The following is a 17642-nucleotide window of genomic DNA, read 5'->3' as shown; positions in this document are numbered from 1 at the left end:
AAAATGAATTTTCCAATTAGTTTATTAAAAATGAGGAAAAATTACCTCTTTTTCGAGGAATCCTGCTCGAAGAGCTATTTGATTCTCCTTCATTCGTCTCGCATCCCTTGAACGTTTTGCTGCCATATTATTCTTCCTACGACGCGCCCAATATTTGTCATCCTTCAAATCATCAGGAACAAACTGAAAATATTTCCCAAAAAAAAAAATTAATATCAATCAATAAAAAATAGTTATTTCTATTATTAATGGAAGATAATTCTCTAATTAAGCCTCTTTTCATGTTTCTGACTTGAAAATCTACTGTATTAAAAAATTGTGACACATTTGTCACATTTTTTTTTTTTTTTTTTTTAATGTACATATTTTTCCATTAATTTTCTCTTATTGAAAAATAAGAATTATTAATATACAAATCGAAGTGCACGAATATGATTGATGAATGATATTTTTTTTTGTTCTTAATTAACCTTAATTCTTTCCAAAAGAAAGAATTTTAATAAATAAAAAGGAAAATTAAATAATTAAAAATTATATTATTACAATGAGAATTGAGAAAATCAATTATAATTATTATAATAAATTAGGAAAAATTAATTAATTTATTAACTGAATAAGAAAATTAAGTGAGAAAATTGAGTTTTTAAATTATTTTTCTTAATTAGTTTTAAATTAAGAAGAATAATTTAAAAATAAAAAAAAAAGTAAAAATAATTTGAAAAAATAAAATTAGATCAGATTTAAATAAATGAAATAAAGAGAAAAATTGTTGTTTTTTGAGAAATGAAACATAAAATAATAGCCTCACCTGCTTTCGGGATTTCTTGATCATCGGCTGGGGCTTGAGTTCTTCGTCGGAGAAGGCGCGAGTCCGGGGATCGAAATCTCGCCCCGATGACGCCATCGAGAGCGCTACAAGAGACAAGCCATATTGTATTCGTGACGAATCCACGGATTCTAATTCTCAATTGGGGAATTTTAAACGACTACATTAGTTACTATTGGAAGTAATTAAAAAAAAGAAAAAAAAAAATTGTCTACTACGCTCTCACCGTGTCCGACATTGATCCTGATTATTCAAAGATTCTTTGATTTTTTTCTAAAAAAATATTTCATTTTTTTTTCGTTAAATGAAAAATAAATTAATAAAAAAAATATATAATCAAACAAAAAAAATTAATAAAAAAAATATATAATAAAACAAAAAAAATTAATAAAACCAAAAAATTAATAAAACCAAAAAATTAATAAAACAAAAAAATTAATACAACAAAAATTAATAGAACAAAAAAATAAATTATCAAAGAAAAAACAAAAGTAATTATTTAAATTACTATTGAATGATTAATTCAATTATTGAAAAACAGGTATGAAAATAATTGAAAATAATTATACTAATCTTAATTAAATTAATTATAATAGTTAATTATTAACTTTAATAATAATCTTAATATCAATAAAAAAGTTATAACTCATTAATAATAATTAAAATTATTAATTATTAATTAACAATCAATAATATTTAATAATAATAAAAATTGAGCTGTCGGATCAAAGAAGGGCATATAACCCATTTGAATTACATTAGTTATGTGCCCTTCTTTGATCCAGCAGCTCAATTAATGACAATAAATAAATTTAAATTAAATAATAATAATTAAATATTAATAAAAAAAATAAAAAATGAACCAAAAATTGGAACAAATAAAATTAAAAATATACAAACAAAAAATTAAAACTGACTGAATAAAAAAAGTTTTTTTTTCAATTAAAAAAATAATAAAATTCCCTATTTAAAAAAGATAAAAACAAATTTTTTGAAACGAAAAGAAATAAAATATTTTTTTTTGTTCAAAGAAACAAAAAACTAATATTATTATTATTATTAAAAAAAAATAAAATCAGGATCGATATTGTGGGGCGAGGGTCTTTGAATCATCAGCATCATCATCAGGATTAACGCGAGAGAAAGAGAGAGAGAGAGAGAGATGTGAATATCGACTCACTGGAGTCTGCCGGTGATGGCGGGTTCAAGGTGTCTGGTGAACAGCATTCGCTAGGCGATGGTGATCTCTCGCGTTTTGTTATTGGCTCCAGATGAAGACCTGCTGGTCCCTGATGACCGGTAACATCATTTCCATTGATCTTGTGAAGTTGACCTCCCTGCATTGTACCCTGCCCACCACCAGCCACTCCTCCGTCCACCGGGATTCCATTTTCAGACAAAAATTCATCCAGGTCCACGTACTATATTAAGTAATTGAGAAAAAAAATCAAAATTTTATATACCAAAGATTCTCCATTAAATATATAAATAACAAATTCAAAAAAGTTTATGCTTTCAAAAAAAAAACATTACGCAAGAAAAAATAAACACGAGGATATTTTCTATTTTTGTTAATTAAAAAAAAATTAATTCTTTCTTTTTTAACAAAAATCTCGAGAGAGAAAATCACGATAAATAAAGGGGAAAATTTAATAATTAATTAAAATAAATCAATAATAATTTTAAATAAAATTTCGAAATAATTAATTTAATATAAAATAATTTTATAATTAATTTACTAGTAATTTATATTAATCTAATAATAAATTAATTACTGATTTTTTAAAAAATAAAAAAAATAGTTCTTACATGAAATCAGATATTTTCTCTCCAATTATTTTTCGAGGTTCTTTGAGTAATTGAAAAAAAGTTGATAGAAAATAAAAAAAAAAAAAAAAAAAAAAAGGAGAATAATGTTAGTTTCAAGTTAGTTTAAAAATAAATTATTATTTTATTTTCTTGTAACATGTCGTGCCGTATAACATTTTTTTTTTTTCAATGTGAAAAACAAAATCAAACACACAGAACTAAAATTCAAACTTTTTGTATATTGTTTTCTATAGGAAATCAATTTAAATTTGTAACTTAAATGTTTTATTTAGAGAGAAAAAATTCGGAAAAAAGTGAAAAAAAAAATTTGAAAAAAAGTCGAATTCTAAATTAATTCTAAACTAATTTCAAATTAATATAATCTAAAATTTCTTTAAAAAAAAAATCTAACTAGTTATGAAAAATATGATCTAATTATAAAACAAAAATTTTTTTGTCTATAAAAAAAAATCTATAAAAAGATCACTTCTATTATATACAGGAAATAGCTAATTAATTTAAACTACTAAATATTAATGAAATAATAATTTTCAAAAACTATTTACATCTACAAAATCAATTCATTTTTAAAAATCAATTTTTTTCTCAAAAAATAATAAAAAAAATCTCCCTTTATTAATCAAAAATGTACACTGAAAAAAAAAATTTATTTGATTCAAATAATCGTTTACTTGAATATTATAAAAAAAAATTTATTTGTATCAAATAAATATTTACTTGTAACATATAAATATTTCTTTGTATCAAATAATTTTTATCTAAGATATGTTATTTGTTTAAAATACAGAAATTATTGGTTCAAATAAAATTTTTTTTAATTAAAATAAAAATTATTTGATTCAAGTAAATATTTATTTAATAATAGTCGAGTATTTAAATCAAATAAATTTTTTTTTCAGTGTAATCTAATTAAAATGATAATTATCAAAAATCAATCTAATTATGCATATTATTATAGTAAAACTATATATATTAAAACAAACATTGAATGAGACTAATTACTATTTTCTAATTGTACAAAATAAAAAAATTTTAAAGCTAAAAAAGAAATTTACAAGCTTATTATTATCATTATTTCATTTTAATAATGAAAAGACGATGATTGAAGCAACTTTTTTTTTTTGAGAGATTTATTGTAAGAACAAAGTCTAATTCTAATGAATGACGTTTTAATCAATGTGTTTATTGGACAGTGGAAACGATTTTCTATCGCTTATAATCGTTATCGGCAAAAAAAAAAGTCAAGGTCGAGAGGGAAGGGTATGTTGGAGTCAATGAGAAATCAAGGTTCGTCACATGATCATTATGAATATCACGAGAAAAAGGAGCATTTTAATATTTATATTAATTATTAATAATTACACGAAGAAATTATTTTCAATTTCCTGGAAAAAGTGTACTTTTTTCCTCATCCGGGGAAATTATAAATTTGTCTCAAATATTTATTTGATTCAAATAAATTTTTATTTGATTTAAATAAATTTTTATTTGATTTAAATAAATATTCATTTGATTTAAATAAAAAAATTATTTATGCTAAATAAATAGGCTAGTGGGCTGTGAGACAAATATAAGTTTATTTAACTCAAATATATTATATTTGGTTCAAATAAAATTTTTCTCTGGGTACAGAAACTTAATATTTAAATACTTTACAATTAATGGATTAATTTTTCCATTAATTCGTATGAAAATTAAAATATAAACGTGAAATTCACTGCACAACTTTCGCCCAAGTTTATACAAAAATAATTATCATTGTTTTTTCTTTTCTTTCTAAAAAAAAAAAAAATTCCGGTTTGCACGTCCCACCAAACGGGGTTCGTGCATGAATATTGCATCGTTCACGCGAAAGTACGTTCGTGTTCACATTTTTAATCCCCGAATTGCGCGTTCATTGAAAAAAAAAAAAAAAAAAAATGCTATATAGAACTAAAAAAAAGCCAAGAAAAAAAATGAAAAAAAAATTTCAAGAATTTTTTTCTTTTATCAAAAAACAAATTTCGAAAGCAGCAATGACGTCGCGTGTATATTGACATCACTGCTATGTGAGGGAGAAAGTTGAGTCTACCATAAGACATCGTTCGCGAGCTCAAAAGCGAAAGGTGGCAAGGCCGTTATAATAAATTCGTTCAAACCTTAAAAATATATTTATACTCCCGTTTCTGATGATCGATAAGGGAAATTGGTTTTTTGATTTTTTAAACCAAGTGATGATAAAATAAAAATTAAAAAAAAAATGTTGGCAAAAACTACAAAGAAAATAGAAAGAAAAAAAAAACAGAATTAATATATATAGGAAAAGAGAATCGACGTCTTAAAAACCTTCGACAAACTTCCTCGTTTGTCAAGGCGTGACGGAGAAAGTTACTGTGCAAACTTGTTCTCGCAAAACTGCTTTGGGTTTCCGACTATATTTCCCGTTTTCGATGACTACAGGAAGAGAACGTTTGGACGTTCCAAGTACGCATCAGAGAGATGCAGATTTCCCGGGACGATGATCGATGAACTTTTGCCATCAGGAGGCAAAAAAAAAATTTCATATTGAACTTTCTTATTCGACAAAATGTTTAATATTCAAATAAACATTTGACAATATTAAATATATTTAATATTAATTTAATAATAAATAAAGAAATAAATAAATTAATTACTTTAATTAATTAAATAAAGAAATTTACATTCAATAATATAATAAATAATTAATATAAATTAAATATTAATAAAAAATGTTTTGGTTTGCTTCAAACCGCATTTAGGAATGTTAAAATAACTTAATTAGTTAAAAAAAAATTTGGACATGCATTGGTGACAATCGTTAAGGCGCGCTAAAATCTGAATTAGATGCTTTGAATTATGCGGCGTGCGTTCGAATCCCCATAAAATAATTTTTTTTAAAATGTTTATCAGCGTTAATTAAAAAATATGAAATAATAAATAATTAAACTCGTTTCCACTGTTCAAAATTAATTAAACTAATTATTGTGTGTTGAACAAAATCAGCATGCAATTATTTACAATTAATTTATATATAAACAGGGTGATTTTTATGTTCCGGACCCTCTAAAAAAATTTTTTATTCTTTTTTTTCGTTTTTTAAACAAAAATAGAATTGAAAAAAAAATTTTGGCGATCCGAAACTTAAAAATCAAATTAAAAAAACCATGAATTTATTATTTAAAAAAAAAAAGTTTCTCTATTTTTAGTACATAAAATAAAAATCGAATATTTCATTTCATTTCTACATACGGTACTGTGGAAAAATTCTAAAACGTGACTATGAGGAAAATTCTTTAATGATTTTCACGTTTTGTCAAGTTTTATATTAATTTTAATAATAGGTTTTTGATTGTTTGAGACATACACTCAGGTTTGATGTCATGTTTAGATTTTGAATTTCCGAGAAAATGCATAGATTACAAAAAAGTATACTCACTGGGAGTGATAATAATAATAATAATAACAATAATTATTATAATTATTATTTTTTATAGTTCTGTATATGTAATTTTGGGAATAATGATTCATGGTTTGATTAGTGGATGATTCGTGCACAGTGCAAAAAAAATCTTTTTCGTCTTCTTTTTTTTTTTGATTTTTTTTGTCAAAACAAAATTTTGTTTTTTAAAAACAAATTTTTTTTCTATTCTTTTTTTTTTTTTGGTAAAAAATTCAAAATTCAAGTCAGAGTTCATTTTTGGTGGGCTTACCGTCTCGCGTTTGAGTACATACATGATTTAATACCTTCAGGTCGGCATCATAGGGTAGTGTTTTGTCCCAAAGATTTGGTCCAAGAAAAGCAGCTTGAGCTTCGACGTTACCCCAAAGTTCACCGTCAGCATCCTTCTTCTCATCGGGTCCATCTTTGCCTTGTTTTCCTGAAAACAAAAAATATTTATTAAAATATAATTATCGAATGGAAAAATAAAAAAAAAATTTCGATTTATTTTGAAAAATTTATCGCAAATTTGGAGGAATTTTCAATTTGAGTAGTGGATAATAATTTTTGAAAGCACAAACTAAATCAAAATTCTCACATAAAACAATTCTAAATCTGTTCCCTTTTTTGATTCTTGGTTTTTTTTTTTTCTCGTCGCAATATAAACGCGGAACAAGTCGAGTCGAGGTCAAACGTTTGCAGGCGCCGAAATTGTCTAAAAAAAAAAGAAAGGAAAAAAATAAAGCAAAGAGGAAGAAAAGGGATCACATAAAAGGAACAAAAGAGAGAATATGAGGCAACGGTCTGTTGTGGCCTTGATGATGTTTGCCCAAAAATAGCATAGGTCTTTTTTTTTTTTTTAATTTTTTTTTTTTTTCACTGACTGGAGAACGTCTCACTATCTGTCATCTGTCAGATATGGAGAAAAGAGAGAGAGGGAGCAAAAATTAGAGAAAAGGTTCAAAAGTCAAAGGTGGAATAAAGTATAATTATTATTGCTGTGAGATGTTTTGTCGTCAATGACTTACTGTCCACGAGAAGCAAAACATTAATCGATTAATCAGAACTTTCCCTCATTACACGACGGTTGATTGTTTTATTCTCCTCTTTTTTTCAAGTAGAGAGGCTATTTTGTATTATGAATTTATTAACTTCAATGATAATAGTATATACGATTTTTCATTTTTAATTTACTTTAATTTACTAGTGACAAACAAAATTTCTGTTTAAATCTTTATCTAAATTTTTATTTAACCATACTTGTTTCATTTGATAATATTTTTAAGTAAATTTAATTCTCATTTGTCTAAAAATTCTTCAAAATTCTACAGATAATTCGGTTAAATAAAATTTCTTTTTAAGAAAAATTTGATTATGGCTAAAGTAGGAAAGTCAGTTGAATAAAAATTTAAAAAAAAAATCAAAAATTATTCAAAAAAAGTTATTTAAAGTGCAATTTTGCAAAAACTACGATTTACTTTAGTAGTGTTTATAGTGCGGTTTTGAAAGAAGAAAAAAAAATGAACGAGTCGAGGAGAGCGATCGGGTCGACTGTCAAGGTTGTGAGAGTCTGCTTGTCATGCCATTCTATATGTTGTCTACCTAGAGATCGAAAGAAAATAATAAACATGATGTATTTGACGATACCGATGATGATTATGATGATGATAATGATGATGACGGTAATGACGATCGTTACTTATAACAACAGACCGGTAGTGGATCGTTAGTACAAATGTATATATTTTAGGATGTTGAAACTAGGTAATTCTCATTCTTGACCTTCTTGTGTCTGCTTTTCATCTTTCATTTCATTTACTTTTGTTTCAACTTTTGTCAATCATTAAGCTAAAATCTAATTTTTTGAATTTCAATTAGAATTTGTTCAATTATTTTAATTAGTAGAAAATTTCATTGGATTTTTAGTAAATTATTACTATTTGATTTAGTAATATTTTATTTTACTGAAGTTTTAGTGGAAAATGACTAAAAAAAAAAACCTAGCTTAGCATCCGCTGGACCAATCAAAAAGTGTACAATAAATTTTTTGTAGGCAACTTTCGAGTTAAGACTTTGGTGAAAATTACAATAGCAAGAAAAAATGCGAAGAAAATTTTCAAGTTGAAGGAATTTTGATCTTCTAATGACACATATATATTAGTGCCGTTATGCTTGATCGATGATCTAGTGGCAAATCAATGACATATTTCTTTCGAATCCTTGAAAATCAAATGTCTCCAGTCGATTCGAATCAACAAAGGAATTCGATGGAGTAACCGGAATTATTGTAAAAAAAAAGAATAATGTCTTCAAAAGGTCTTCGTTGTTCAGAATAGCGGTATTATTTAAACAAATTTTTCATATATGAAATCAAAAAAAAAATTGAAATTTACCCTCAACATGATATTGGACTTTCGAAGAAAAAAAAAATAAAAAGAATCAGTATATATTCTCACCTGAATAATAAGAGATATATATAATATACGTAGAAGAAATCGTATATAAGACAGAAGGTAAAAAAATGATGTCTCTTGTGAATGAAGTGCCTTTTTCCACTCCATGAAGTCGCAATATTTATTGCGAGATCAACCTTGAGAGTTTTCATGCCGGCAACAATTGAATGGAAAATAGACAAGCCCCACTAATACATATATATATATATATATACATAGTCTGGGCGAGGAGAAAAAAAGAGAGATTCGTTGTTTATTAAACTTGAAAACGTGACCAGCCTGTTTATGACTCCAAGACCTTTCCAACGATCATATGACGACCTCGTACGATATAATATTTTTCTTTTTTAAATATATAAATATAAATATATATATATAAGTAATATAATTTATAATATTTATATACATAGATGGTTAACAAATTAACAAGATGGTAAAAAATTTTGAAAAATAAAAATATAAAAAATTACCGACCTAGAAATCTACCTTACCGACTGATGGTAAAACAGTTTTTCGAAAAATGAAAATATAAAAATCACCTACATATAAATCTACCTTACCGACTGATAGTAAAACAGGTTTTTTGAAAAATGAAAAGATAAAAAATCACCGACCTAGAAATCTACATTATCGACTGATGGTAATTTTTTTTGGAAAATAAAGATATAAAAAATTACCGACCTAGAAATCTACATTATCGACTGATGGTACAATAGGTTTTTTGAAAAATGAAAAGATAAAAAATTACCGACATAGAAATCTACCTTATCGACTGATGGTAAAGAATTTGTTGGAAATTTTATCAAATTTTTCAAAACTGTTTTACTGTCAGTCGGTAATTACCATCACTCGGTAAGGTAGATTTGTATGTCTGTAATTTCTTATATTTTATTTTTCAGAAAACTGTTTTACCATCAGTCGGTAATGAAGATTTCTATGTCGGTAATTTTTTATATCTTCATTTAAAAAAATTACCATCAGTCGGTAATGTAGATTTCTAGGTCGGTAATTTTTTATATTTTCATTTTTTAAAAAACCTGTTAAAACTATACCATTTGGCATAGAGGAAAACTTTTTATTTTTTGACCCATTACTTTTTGATCCTTTTCTTCTTATTATTTGCTCTATATATTTTTGAAGCTCTCGTTTGTCGCGCGGGATGATTCTAATACATAAAATTTTTCCCTTCTTCCACCCATTTAAATTAGATCCCCAGTGTTATTATTTTTCCCCTCCATTTTGCGAATACAGGCCTCTCTTACAATACGAGATTAGTTCCGCAGCGATCAGAGATGCAGCCTTGAACCAAATTACAACGGACAAGCTTGGTCCGTTGTTTAGTTGTTTAGCTTTTATTCATCTCCAGAAACATAATTTGTTTATATAGACATTACAGTAAAGTAAAAAAATTTGACAAATTTTTTTTTTTTTTGTTCAATTTTCGCAAATTTATAATTTATACAAAATGTCATAAATTTGTTTCCTAAATTTTGATAAGAAATGTATTTTTTTTTTCATTTTTTCATTCAAACCATATTTTTTGTAGAAAAATGAAAAAAAATTGTCTATAAAAATAATTTCATATGTTTCGCGAAACAATTAGTATAATAATAATAACTATTATTTAATTTCAAGAAAAAAAAAATTGCACGCGTTACAAATTTTTTTTGTTATCTTTCCTTGAAAATGTGAATAATTGTCCTAAGACGATATTTTTAGTCGATTAAAAAAGAATGTTTATATCCGAAATTGCTCACTTCTTCTTTTTCTGTTTCGATGATGATGATGATGATGATGATGAAGAGAAAAAAAAGAAGGGAATAGAAAAAAATTTATGATCGTGTTCAAGGACTCGTTAGGATGCTCTGTGTTGTAGAACTAAAAAATATTTCATATTACAATGGACTCTATATATATATAACGTCATCAAAAGCGCATTTTACAAATTTCCGTTTTGACCTCGACTCACTTCGACGGAAATTCTAACGAAGTCGCTTCCGGCCACGAATGCATTGTCCGTCACATTTATTTATTTTTTTCATTTTTATTTTTTTGTTACTTTCGACACTAAATATACAACTAGATTTTTCAAAAAGTAAATTTTTTTTTGAAATTTTAATTCTTTGATTAATCATTGATAAAATAGGTTTTATAAAATATGAAAACAAAAATTTCTTATAGTTTTATTTGCGATGATAATATCAAATTTTGAGGTTATATCAATGGGTTTGAAGCTTCTTAAGAGGAAAAATTCTCTCAATTCTGAGAAGAATTTAATTGGAAAAAATTGCATAAAAATTAGAATCTCTCTAATAATGAAAATACTTCTATCCTATTTTGGAAATATTTATTATTATTTTTATTATTATTATTATTTAACCATAAAAAAGAAATAAGTATACTTTAATTAATTATTGCATGTAATATTTTTTTTATCAAAATAATAAAAAATAAATAAAAAAAATTTACAATTATATTTTTTTTTTGTAAAAATAATAATAAATTGACTTTCTCCATTTTGAGACAATGCGGAAAGAAGGAGATTTTTAGGCGCATCCAATATCAAGCGCGTGCTCGCTAAGGAAAAGAATAACAAAGGGTTCGTTAAACGAATCACACTAAAGATTGGTATCTCCAGAGAGAGAGAGAGGATCGTTTCGCGATTTTCGCCCATAACAGTATATATATATATATAGAAACCAGTTTCTTCCTTCTTCCTGGCTAACAAAACAAGCCCTAATGATTGGGACCTTCGCTTACGCGGAATCGTCTCTTTTTCGTTACGTAACTTCGTAACACGCGACTCTACCTGTAAATCTTTCAAAGAAAAAAAAATACCTTTAGGGCACGTGCCCCAAATTACTATTTTTTACGCCTCCTTCCCTCCAAAAAAAAAAAAAAAACAAAGCCGCCACATTCCAACTCATTTATCATGAAGAAAAAAAAATGGTATTGACCTGAACTCCCCTGCAAAAAAAGGGATATTTCAATAAATATTTTAGGCGACCCATCATTTTTTAAAAACATCGTTTCATCTTTATGCAAATTTAAACAAAGAATTTTCTGTTACAAAAAAATGTTATTATCTAGGATTTTTTTTCTCAAAAAAAAAGGATTTGAAAATATATATTATTTACTGGATTATACAGACGAGAACAATAATTATTGCGCGTTCTTAATTAACCTTTAAAAAAGAATTTTTGCCGTAAAATATCAAAAAAGTAAAGATAAAATTTAGAGAAAAAAAATTAGTCACGAAAAAATTGGAACAAAAAAAAAATATTAAAACATTTTTTAACAATTCATTTTTGGAAACAAAAATTAATGTTTCTTTTTTGAAAAGAGAGAGGATTTTAGACGCATAAAGGAGTAAGATTAAAAATTATCGGTTTGTCACGAGGGATTCATTTTCGTCTTAGGTTCGCACGGCACTCTTGATGCAATTCTATACCCACATATCCTTGAGGACCACGTCTCGATTCAATAAGAGAGCTACACAACCCGTTTTTAGAATCCAATACAATATATAATGCTCATTTCATATTATAACATTCATGATAATATATTATATAATTAATTTAAATTCAATTTTCCTCCAAAAAAAAATTTCGTCACAGTTTTCAATTATTTAAAACTGTGACGAAATTTTTTTTTTATTTTAACAACGAAAATTTCTTCAATTATAAAATGTATAAAAAAAAGTATTTTTAAAAAATCTTGAAAATTTTTACAATTATTTAAAATTCGACTTTTAGTTTTTTTAATTATCATTTCGAGAAGAATAATAAGTTACGAGCAATAAATTCCAACTGTTGCTCATTTCTTATTACATGTGATGTGGTTTGCCACACTTGTCCTTTTGACAAATGATTGGTAACAGTGTCAGTGGTTTACCCATAAGATTCTATTAACGAAAACATAGTTTTTTTATTTTCTCACTATTTTCAAGGATATTTTAAGTAAAATCTCGTCTGTCAAATAGAAATTTTTCTACTTAAAAGTAAAATTTGTCTGTCCAAACACAGTTTTTCTACTTAAAATATAATTTCGACTGTTAAATACAGCCATTTCTACTCTCTAAATCTGAATTAGTAAAAATGTTTACTAATTTAAATTAGTGACTCACATTTTGCTTTAGAATTAGTAAAATTTTACTGAATATTCGTAACTTTTACTATAACAATTAGTAAAATTTAACTAATTCTAAAGCAAAAAGTTAGTCACTAATTTAAATTAGTAAACATTTTTACTAATTCAGATTTAGAGAGTACATCTGAAGTAAAATTTGTCTGTTCACACTGAGAAAAAAAATTTAGTGTTTGCAACAAAATTGTTTGGTTAAGTAATTTTGGTTCTTGTAACCAAATTTTGGTTGGCTGAAACAAAGTCGTAGGGTTATCTCAACCAAACATTTGGTTAGGACAGCAAAATTATTTGGTTGAACATTTTTAAATTCCAACCAAAATTTAGTTACGACAACAAAATAATTTGGTTAACACAACAAAATAGTTTGGTCTAAGAAACCAAATGATCGTTTATTGTCCTAACCAAAATTTGATTGCAACAACCAAATAGTTTGATTCGCTCTCAGCTCATAGCTTAAGAGAACAGTTAGTTTAAATCTCTCACAAGGATGGGTAGTCCAGTGGTCAGAGCTCCCGACCTTCAGTTTTAAAACAGAGGTTCGAACCCAGGCGGAGGTGAGATTTTTTAAAGTCCATAAATATTTCAATTGGATAAATATAAATTCAATGTTAAATTGATAAATAAATAATGAAATAAATAAAAAAGATAAAAAGAAAAGAGATAAGGTAGAATAAAATTTTTAATTTTACAAAAAAAACTGTTGGTTTGATCAACCAAACATTTTTGTTGACCTAACAAAAAAAATTTGGTTGAGCTAACCAAACATTTTTGGTATGCCAACAAAAAAAATTCAACTAAATTGTTTGGTTGACTCAAACAAATAGTTTGGTTGCTTAAATACCAACAAAATTTTTTTGTTGGCCCAACCAAATTTTGGTTGCTCTGACTAAACAGTTTTCTCAGTGCATACATGGTTTTTTCTACTTAAAATAAAATCTCGTCTGTGAAATTCTGCATATCTCCTTCTCATCAGTAAAAGTATAAATTCTAGAAAAAATAAATCAGTATTTCAATAAGCGTGAAATAAAAATTCTCATTTAGATAAAAATGTCCTTTAAGGAGCAAAAAGAAAATGATTATATTGGAAAGCATGTAGACATGCCACGCGCCTACGTAGAAAGTGAATGAGCAAGTATTTTTCGTTGTCAGGAAAGCATATGCGTTTATATATATATATATATATATATAAGTAAACTTTTGCGTTTATCGACCTTATCTAAACTTGAAACCACTTCGTGAGCGCCTTGGTGCAAAAAGCAGGAAAGAGTTATGGGCCCGCAGGACGTTGTTGTGTATATTTCCATCTCTCTCTCTCTTTATGTGTTTGTACTTGTGATTTCTATTCCGCGTCTCACTCAATAGTTATCATCTCTCGCTCGCAAAGAGATCTCATTGTTCGACGAAACTCAAAATCTTATCACACTTTAAAATCCTCGAGTCAAATTTTATGAGCCATTGTTTAACTGACACATCATGTATATATATATATATGAAAATCCAAATCAACGAACGTGAGCACACTGTTTAGACGTACTCTTTGCTAGATCGAATAAAAAAAAACCCAATATATGCGACTTTTATATTCTTTTTCATATAAAATAAACTATCATCCTTTTTTAAATCTTTCATATCAATAAATTACAATTTTACACGGAAAAAAAAAAATTTATTTGATTCAAATACTCGATTACTTGACTACAAATAAATATATTTACTTGTATCAAATAAATTTTCAAACCAAATAATTGAATTAAATAAATTGTATTTGAACCAATAATTTTTCTATTTGAAACGCAAATACCATTTAATTGATTTAAATAAAAATTATTTGGTTTAAGTTAATATTTAGTTGATAATAATCAAGTAAACGATTATTTAAATCAAATAAATTTTTTTCAGTTTATACACTCAGAGAAATGGTATATTTGTCTCCGAGCCTACTAACTCATTTATTTGTTGCAAATATATTTTATTTCATTGAAATAAAAAATTTATTTGAGGCAAAGAAAAATTATTTGTGACAAATAAAACTTTTATTTACGCCAAATAAATAAGTTAGTAGGCTCTGAGACAAATATACGTTTATTTAACTCAAATATATTTTATTTGGTTCAAATAAATCATTTCTCTGCGTGTACTCTTAGAAACGAAATAATAAATTTTTATATTATTATTTTTATTTACTTATTATTTATAATATATTATTTACATTAATTATATATTATAAATTTGTATTATTATTATTATTATTATTATTGTTATTATTATTTTATTATTGTTATATTTATTATTGTTGTTAGTATTAAAAAAATTTTATATGAAGAAAAGTTTCATTTTTCTTTCTTTATTTTATTTTTTTTTTTTTTTTGAGTCGAAAATGAAACTTGTTATAATCATATAAAATTATATACGAGCTCGCAAGTATTATAACGATATAACGGGTTAAAACGCAGTGAGGCACGAAGTCGTCCTTGGCCGCTCCTCTATATACTGGCAGCCTCCGAACCTCCAGGGAATCATTTCCTACTGTTCGAGAACGCGGTTTTTTTTTTTTTTTTTTTTTTTTTTAAACACATTCAATGATTCTCAATAAGCTGATTCTGCGGCAAAAGAACATTTATAACGCAAACTTAAATAAATACAACAGCCATTGTAAATTTACCGTTGCTTTTGCGCGCGAGAGTTGAAAAACGCTTCAGGAAGATTATATATATATACTTGGAAAATAAAAATATATATGATAATAGCTATTATGCAATGAGACATCCTTCATTCGTTGCAAGTGCAAGAAGATGATGAAAAAAAATAATAAAAAAAAAAAAAAAAAAAACACTCGACAATTTTCAATAAATTCTTTACATGTCAAAAAATTGTAACAATAAATTTAAATGCAAATAATTTATTTATTATTTTTTTTATATTGTTATATTATTTATTATGTTCATTATTTATGTTTATTTACATTTATTTAACTTTTTTTTTAATTTTGTTTTAGTAATAAAAAATAATTTTAATTATTAATTAAAATTTTTTGAAAAAAAAAAATTATTTCAAGAGGCAAAAAATAAAGTTTTGAAAAAAAAGTGAAACATTCGGTAGTAGCATAAAAAAAAGTAAACACGGTAAAAATATCGCTCAAGAAACAAGAGACGATTTAATTCGTATATTAATATTCGAATTAAAGAAAGTTTCATTGCAAAAGCCTTATTGTATATAAATATATATATAGAAGTTAATTTACATTTAAATCGAGGAAAAAAAAATATATATCTAATATATATTTAAAATTGCATTAATTCTTCCGCTTATTCGCATATAAATATTCAATGCAAAAATATTTTATTTCTAAATTTAATATACTAATTAATTAACTATAACTTTATTCTAAAATGTAATCAGCAAAATTTATAACCGTATGCGCAACTAATTTATAATTTATTTTCGCATTTTGTAAAACTATCGCTTTATTTAAAAAAAAATTAATAATAATAATAGTAATAATAATAATAATAACAGTGATAATATTAATAATAAACAATAATAATAATAATAATAATCATAATAATAACAGTGATAATATTAATAATAAATAGTAATAATAATAATTATGATAATTAATAATTAATTAATAAATAAGAGTTCTCGATTAATATAAAATTCGTGAAAAAAATTCGACAATTGATAATTTTTTCCGCGTGTGAAATAATTACATTCACATCAGATGTATTTATGCGGTTGGTAATATAAAAAAAAATAAAAAAAAAAAAAATGCATAAGACACGTCATAAATGGCTTACGATAGTTTCACTATACTATCGGCGTAAGTACTCGTGTAACAAATGAGAGTGAAAGAGTTTTCCCTTTCGTTAGGAACTCCCACCTCTTTTTTCTAACGGAGTCATTTTACTCTCTCGTTAAGTGTGTAATATCTGTCTTTCAGATGTTCCGACAATTTCGATGCTTGTCCTTTTTACCCATTGACCCAGTTTTCTTTTCTTTCTTTTTTTTTTTTTTTTTTTTTTAAATTCTTCACGCACACTATATATATATTTATAATTATATAGTGGTCAATATTTTTTACACTGACAAACATTATTTTTATTTATAAACAAATAGAGAAAATTTATAAAAATATATAAAATAATAGTAAATATAATAATAATAATAATAATAATAATAAATAATAATAAATAATAATAAAATGAAAATATAAAAAAATATATATAAAATTAATTAAAAAAAAAATAAAATTATAAAAAATAAGATAAAGAATGTAAAAAGAAAAGTGAAGGGAAATTTTTTTTTTTTTTTAAGGAAACATAAAAATATTTGTTGAAGCAGAAAAAAAATAATGATGAGAAAAGAATTTTTAAATCGACCGCGCTTTATATATATATATGTACTATAAATATATAATAAATAATGACTATATATAGTGGGAAAAATGTGAATTTAACGTTCTTCCGTTCACACCATTATAAAAGTGGAAATATATATATATATAATATTATACATATATATATAGATACTATTTGGAAAAAATGAATCAACTTTTCACACGATTTGACTCATAATCTATATTTAATTATAATTAAGTCTATAATTTTTGCGATAAAGTGAATTATTACACACCGAGTATAATATATGTGATACGAAGTATAATACAAATGTTATAATTAGCAATGCAAATATAGCTGACGCACAGTCCTTCATACTTTTAAAGTTTTTCACATTTTTACACATTTTACGATTTCATCGACGTCTCGTCAAAGAGACATGTCTTTTTGAAAAAAAAAAAAGAAATAGAAAAAAATATTAATTCTTATTCATTGTTAATTAAGGAGAGTTTTTTCTATTTTAATTTTTCAATTCAATTTATTATTTATTTAATTTTTTTTACAATTCTCATTTCTTTACATTCAAAATTTTTTATTTTATTTGTTATTAT

The 17642-nt window shown here is 25.2% G+C and overlaps 1 protein-coding gene across 3 annotated transcripts in view; it reads right to left on the bottom strand.

Annotated features, from left to right (window-relative positions):
- Positions 1–17642, bottom strand: part of LOC127282459 (thyrotroph embryonic factor) — a 123971-nt gene that overhangs the window by 2152 nt on the left and 104177 nt on the right. For all 3 annotated transcript variants that reach the window (XM_051306702.1, XM_051306700.1, XM_051306699.1), the window contains 4 exons: positions 6389–6534; positions 2007–2247; positions 809–912; positions 46–183 (listed from right to left, as the gene is read on the bottom strand). In XM_051306702.1, coding sequence (XP_051162659.1) covers positions 46–183; positions 809–912; positions 2007–2247; positions 6389–6534 — 629 coding nt within the window. The remainder of the gene's footprint in view (positions 1–45; positions 184–808; positions 913–2006; positions 2248–6388; positions 6535–17642) is intronic.

Source organism: Leptopilina boulardi, unplaced genomic scaffold (genome assembly GCF_019393585.1).
Source record: "Leptopilina boulardi isolate dan_hultmark-lab unplaced genomic scaffold, ZJU_Lbou_2.1 LbouV2_30, whole genome shotgun sequence".
In the NCBI taxonomy this organism is placed as follows: Eukaryota; Metazoa; Arthropoda; class Insecta; order Hymenoptera; family Figitidae; genus Leptopilina; species Leptopilina boulardi.
This window is presented reverse-complemented; position numbering and strand designations above follow the sequence as displayed.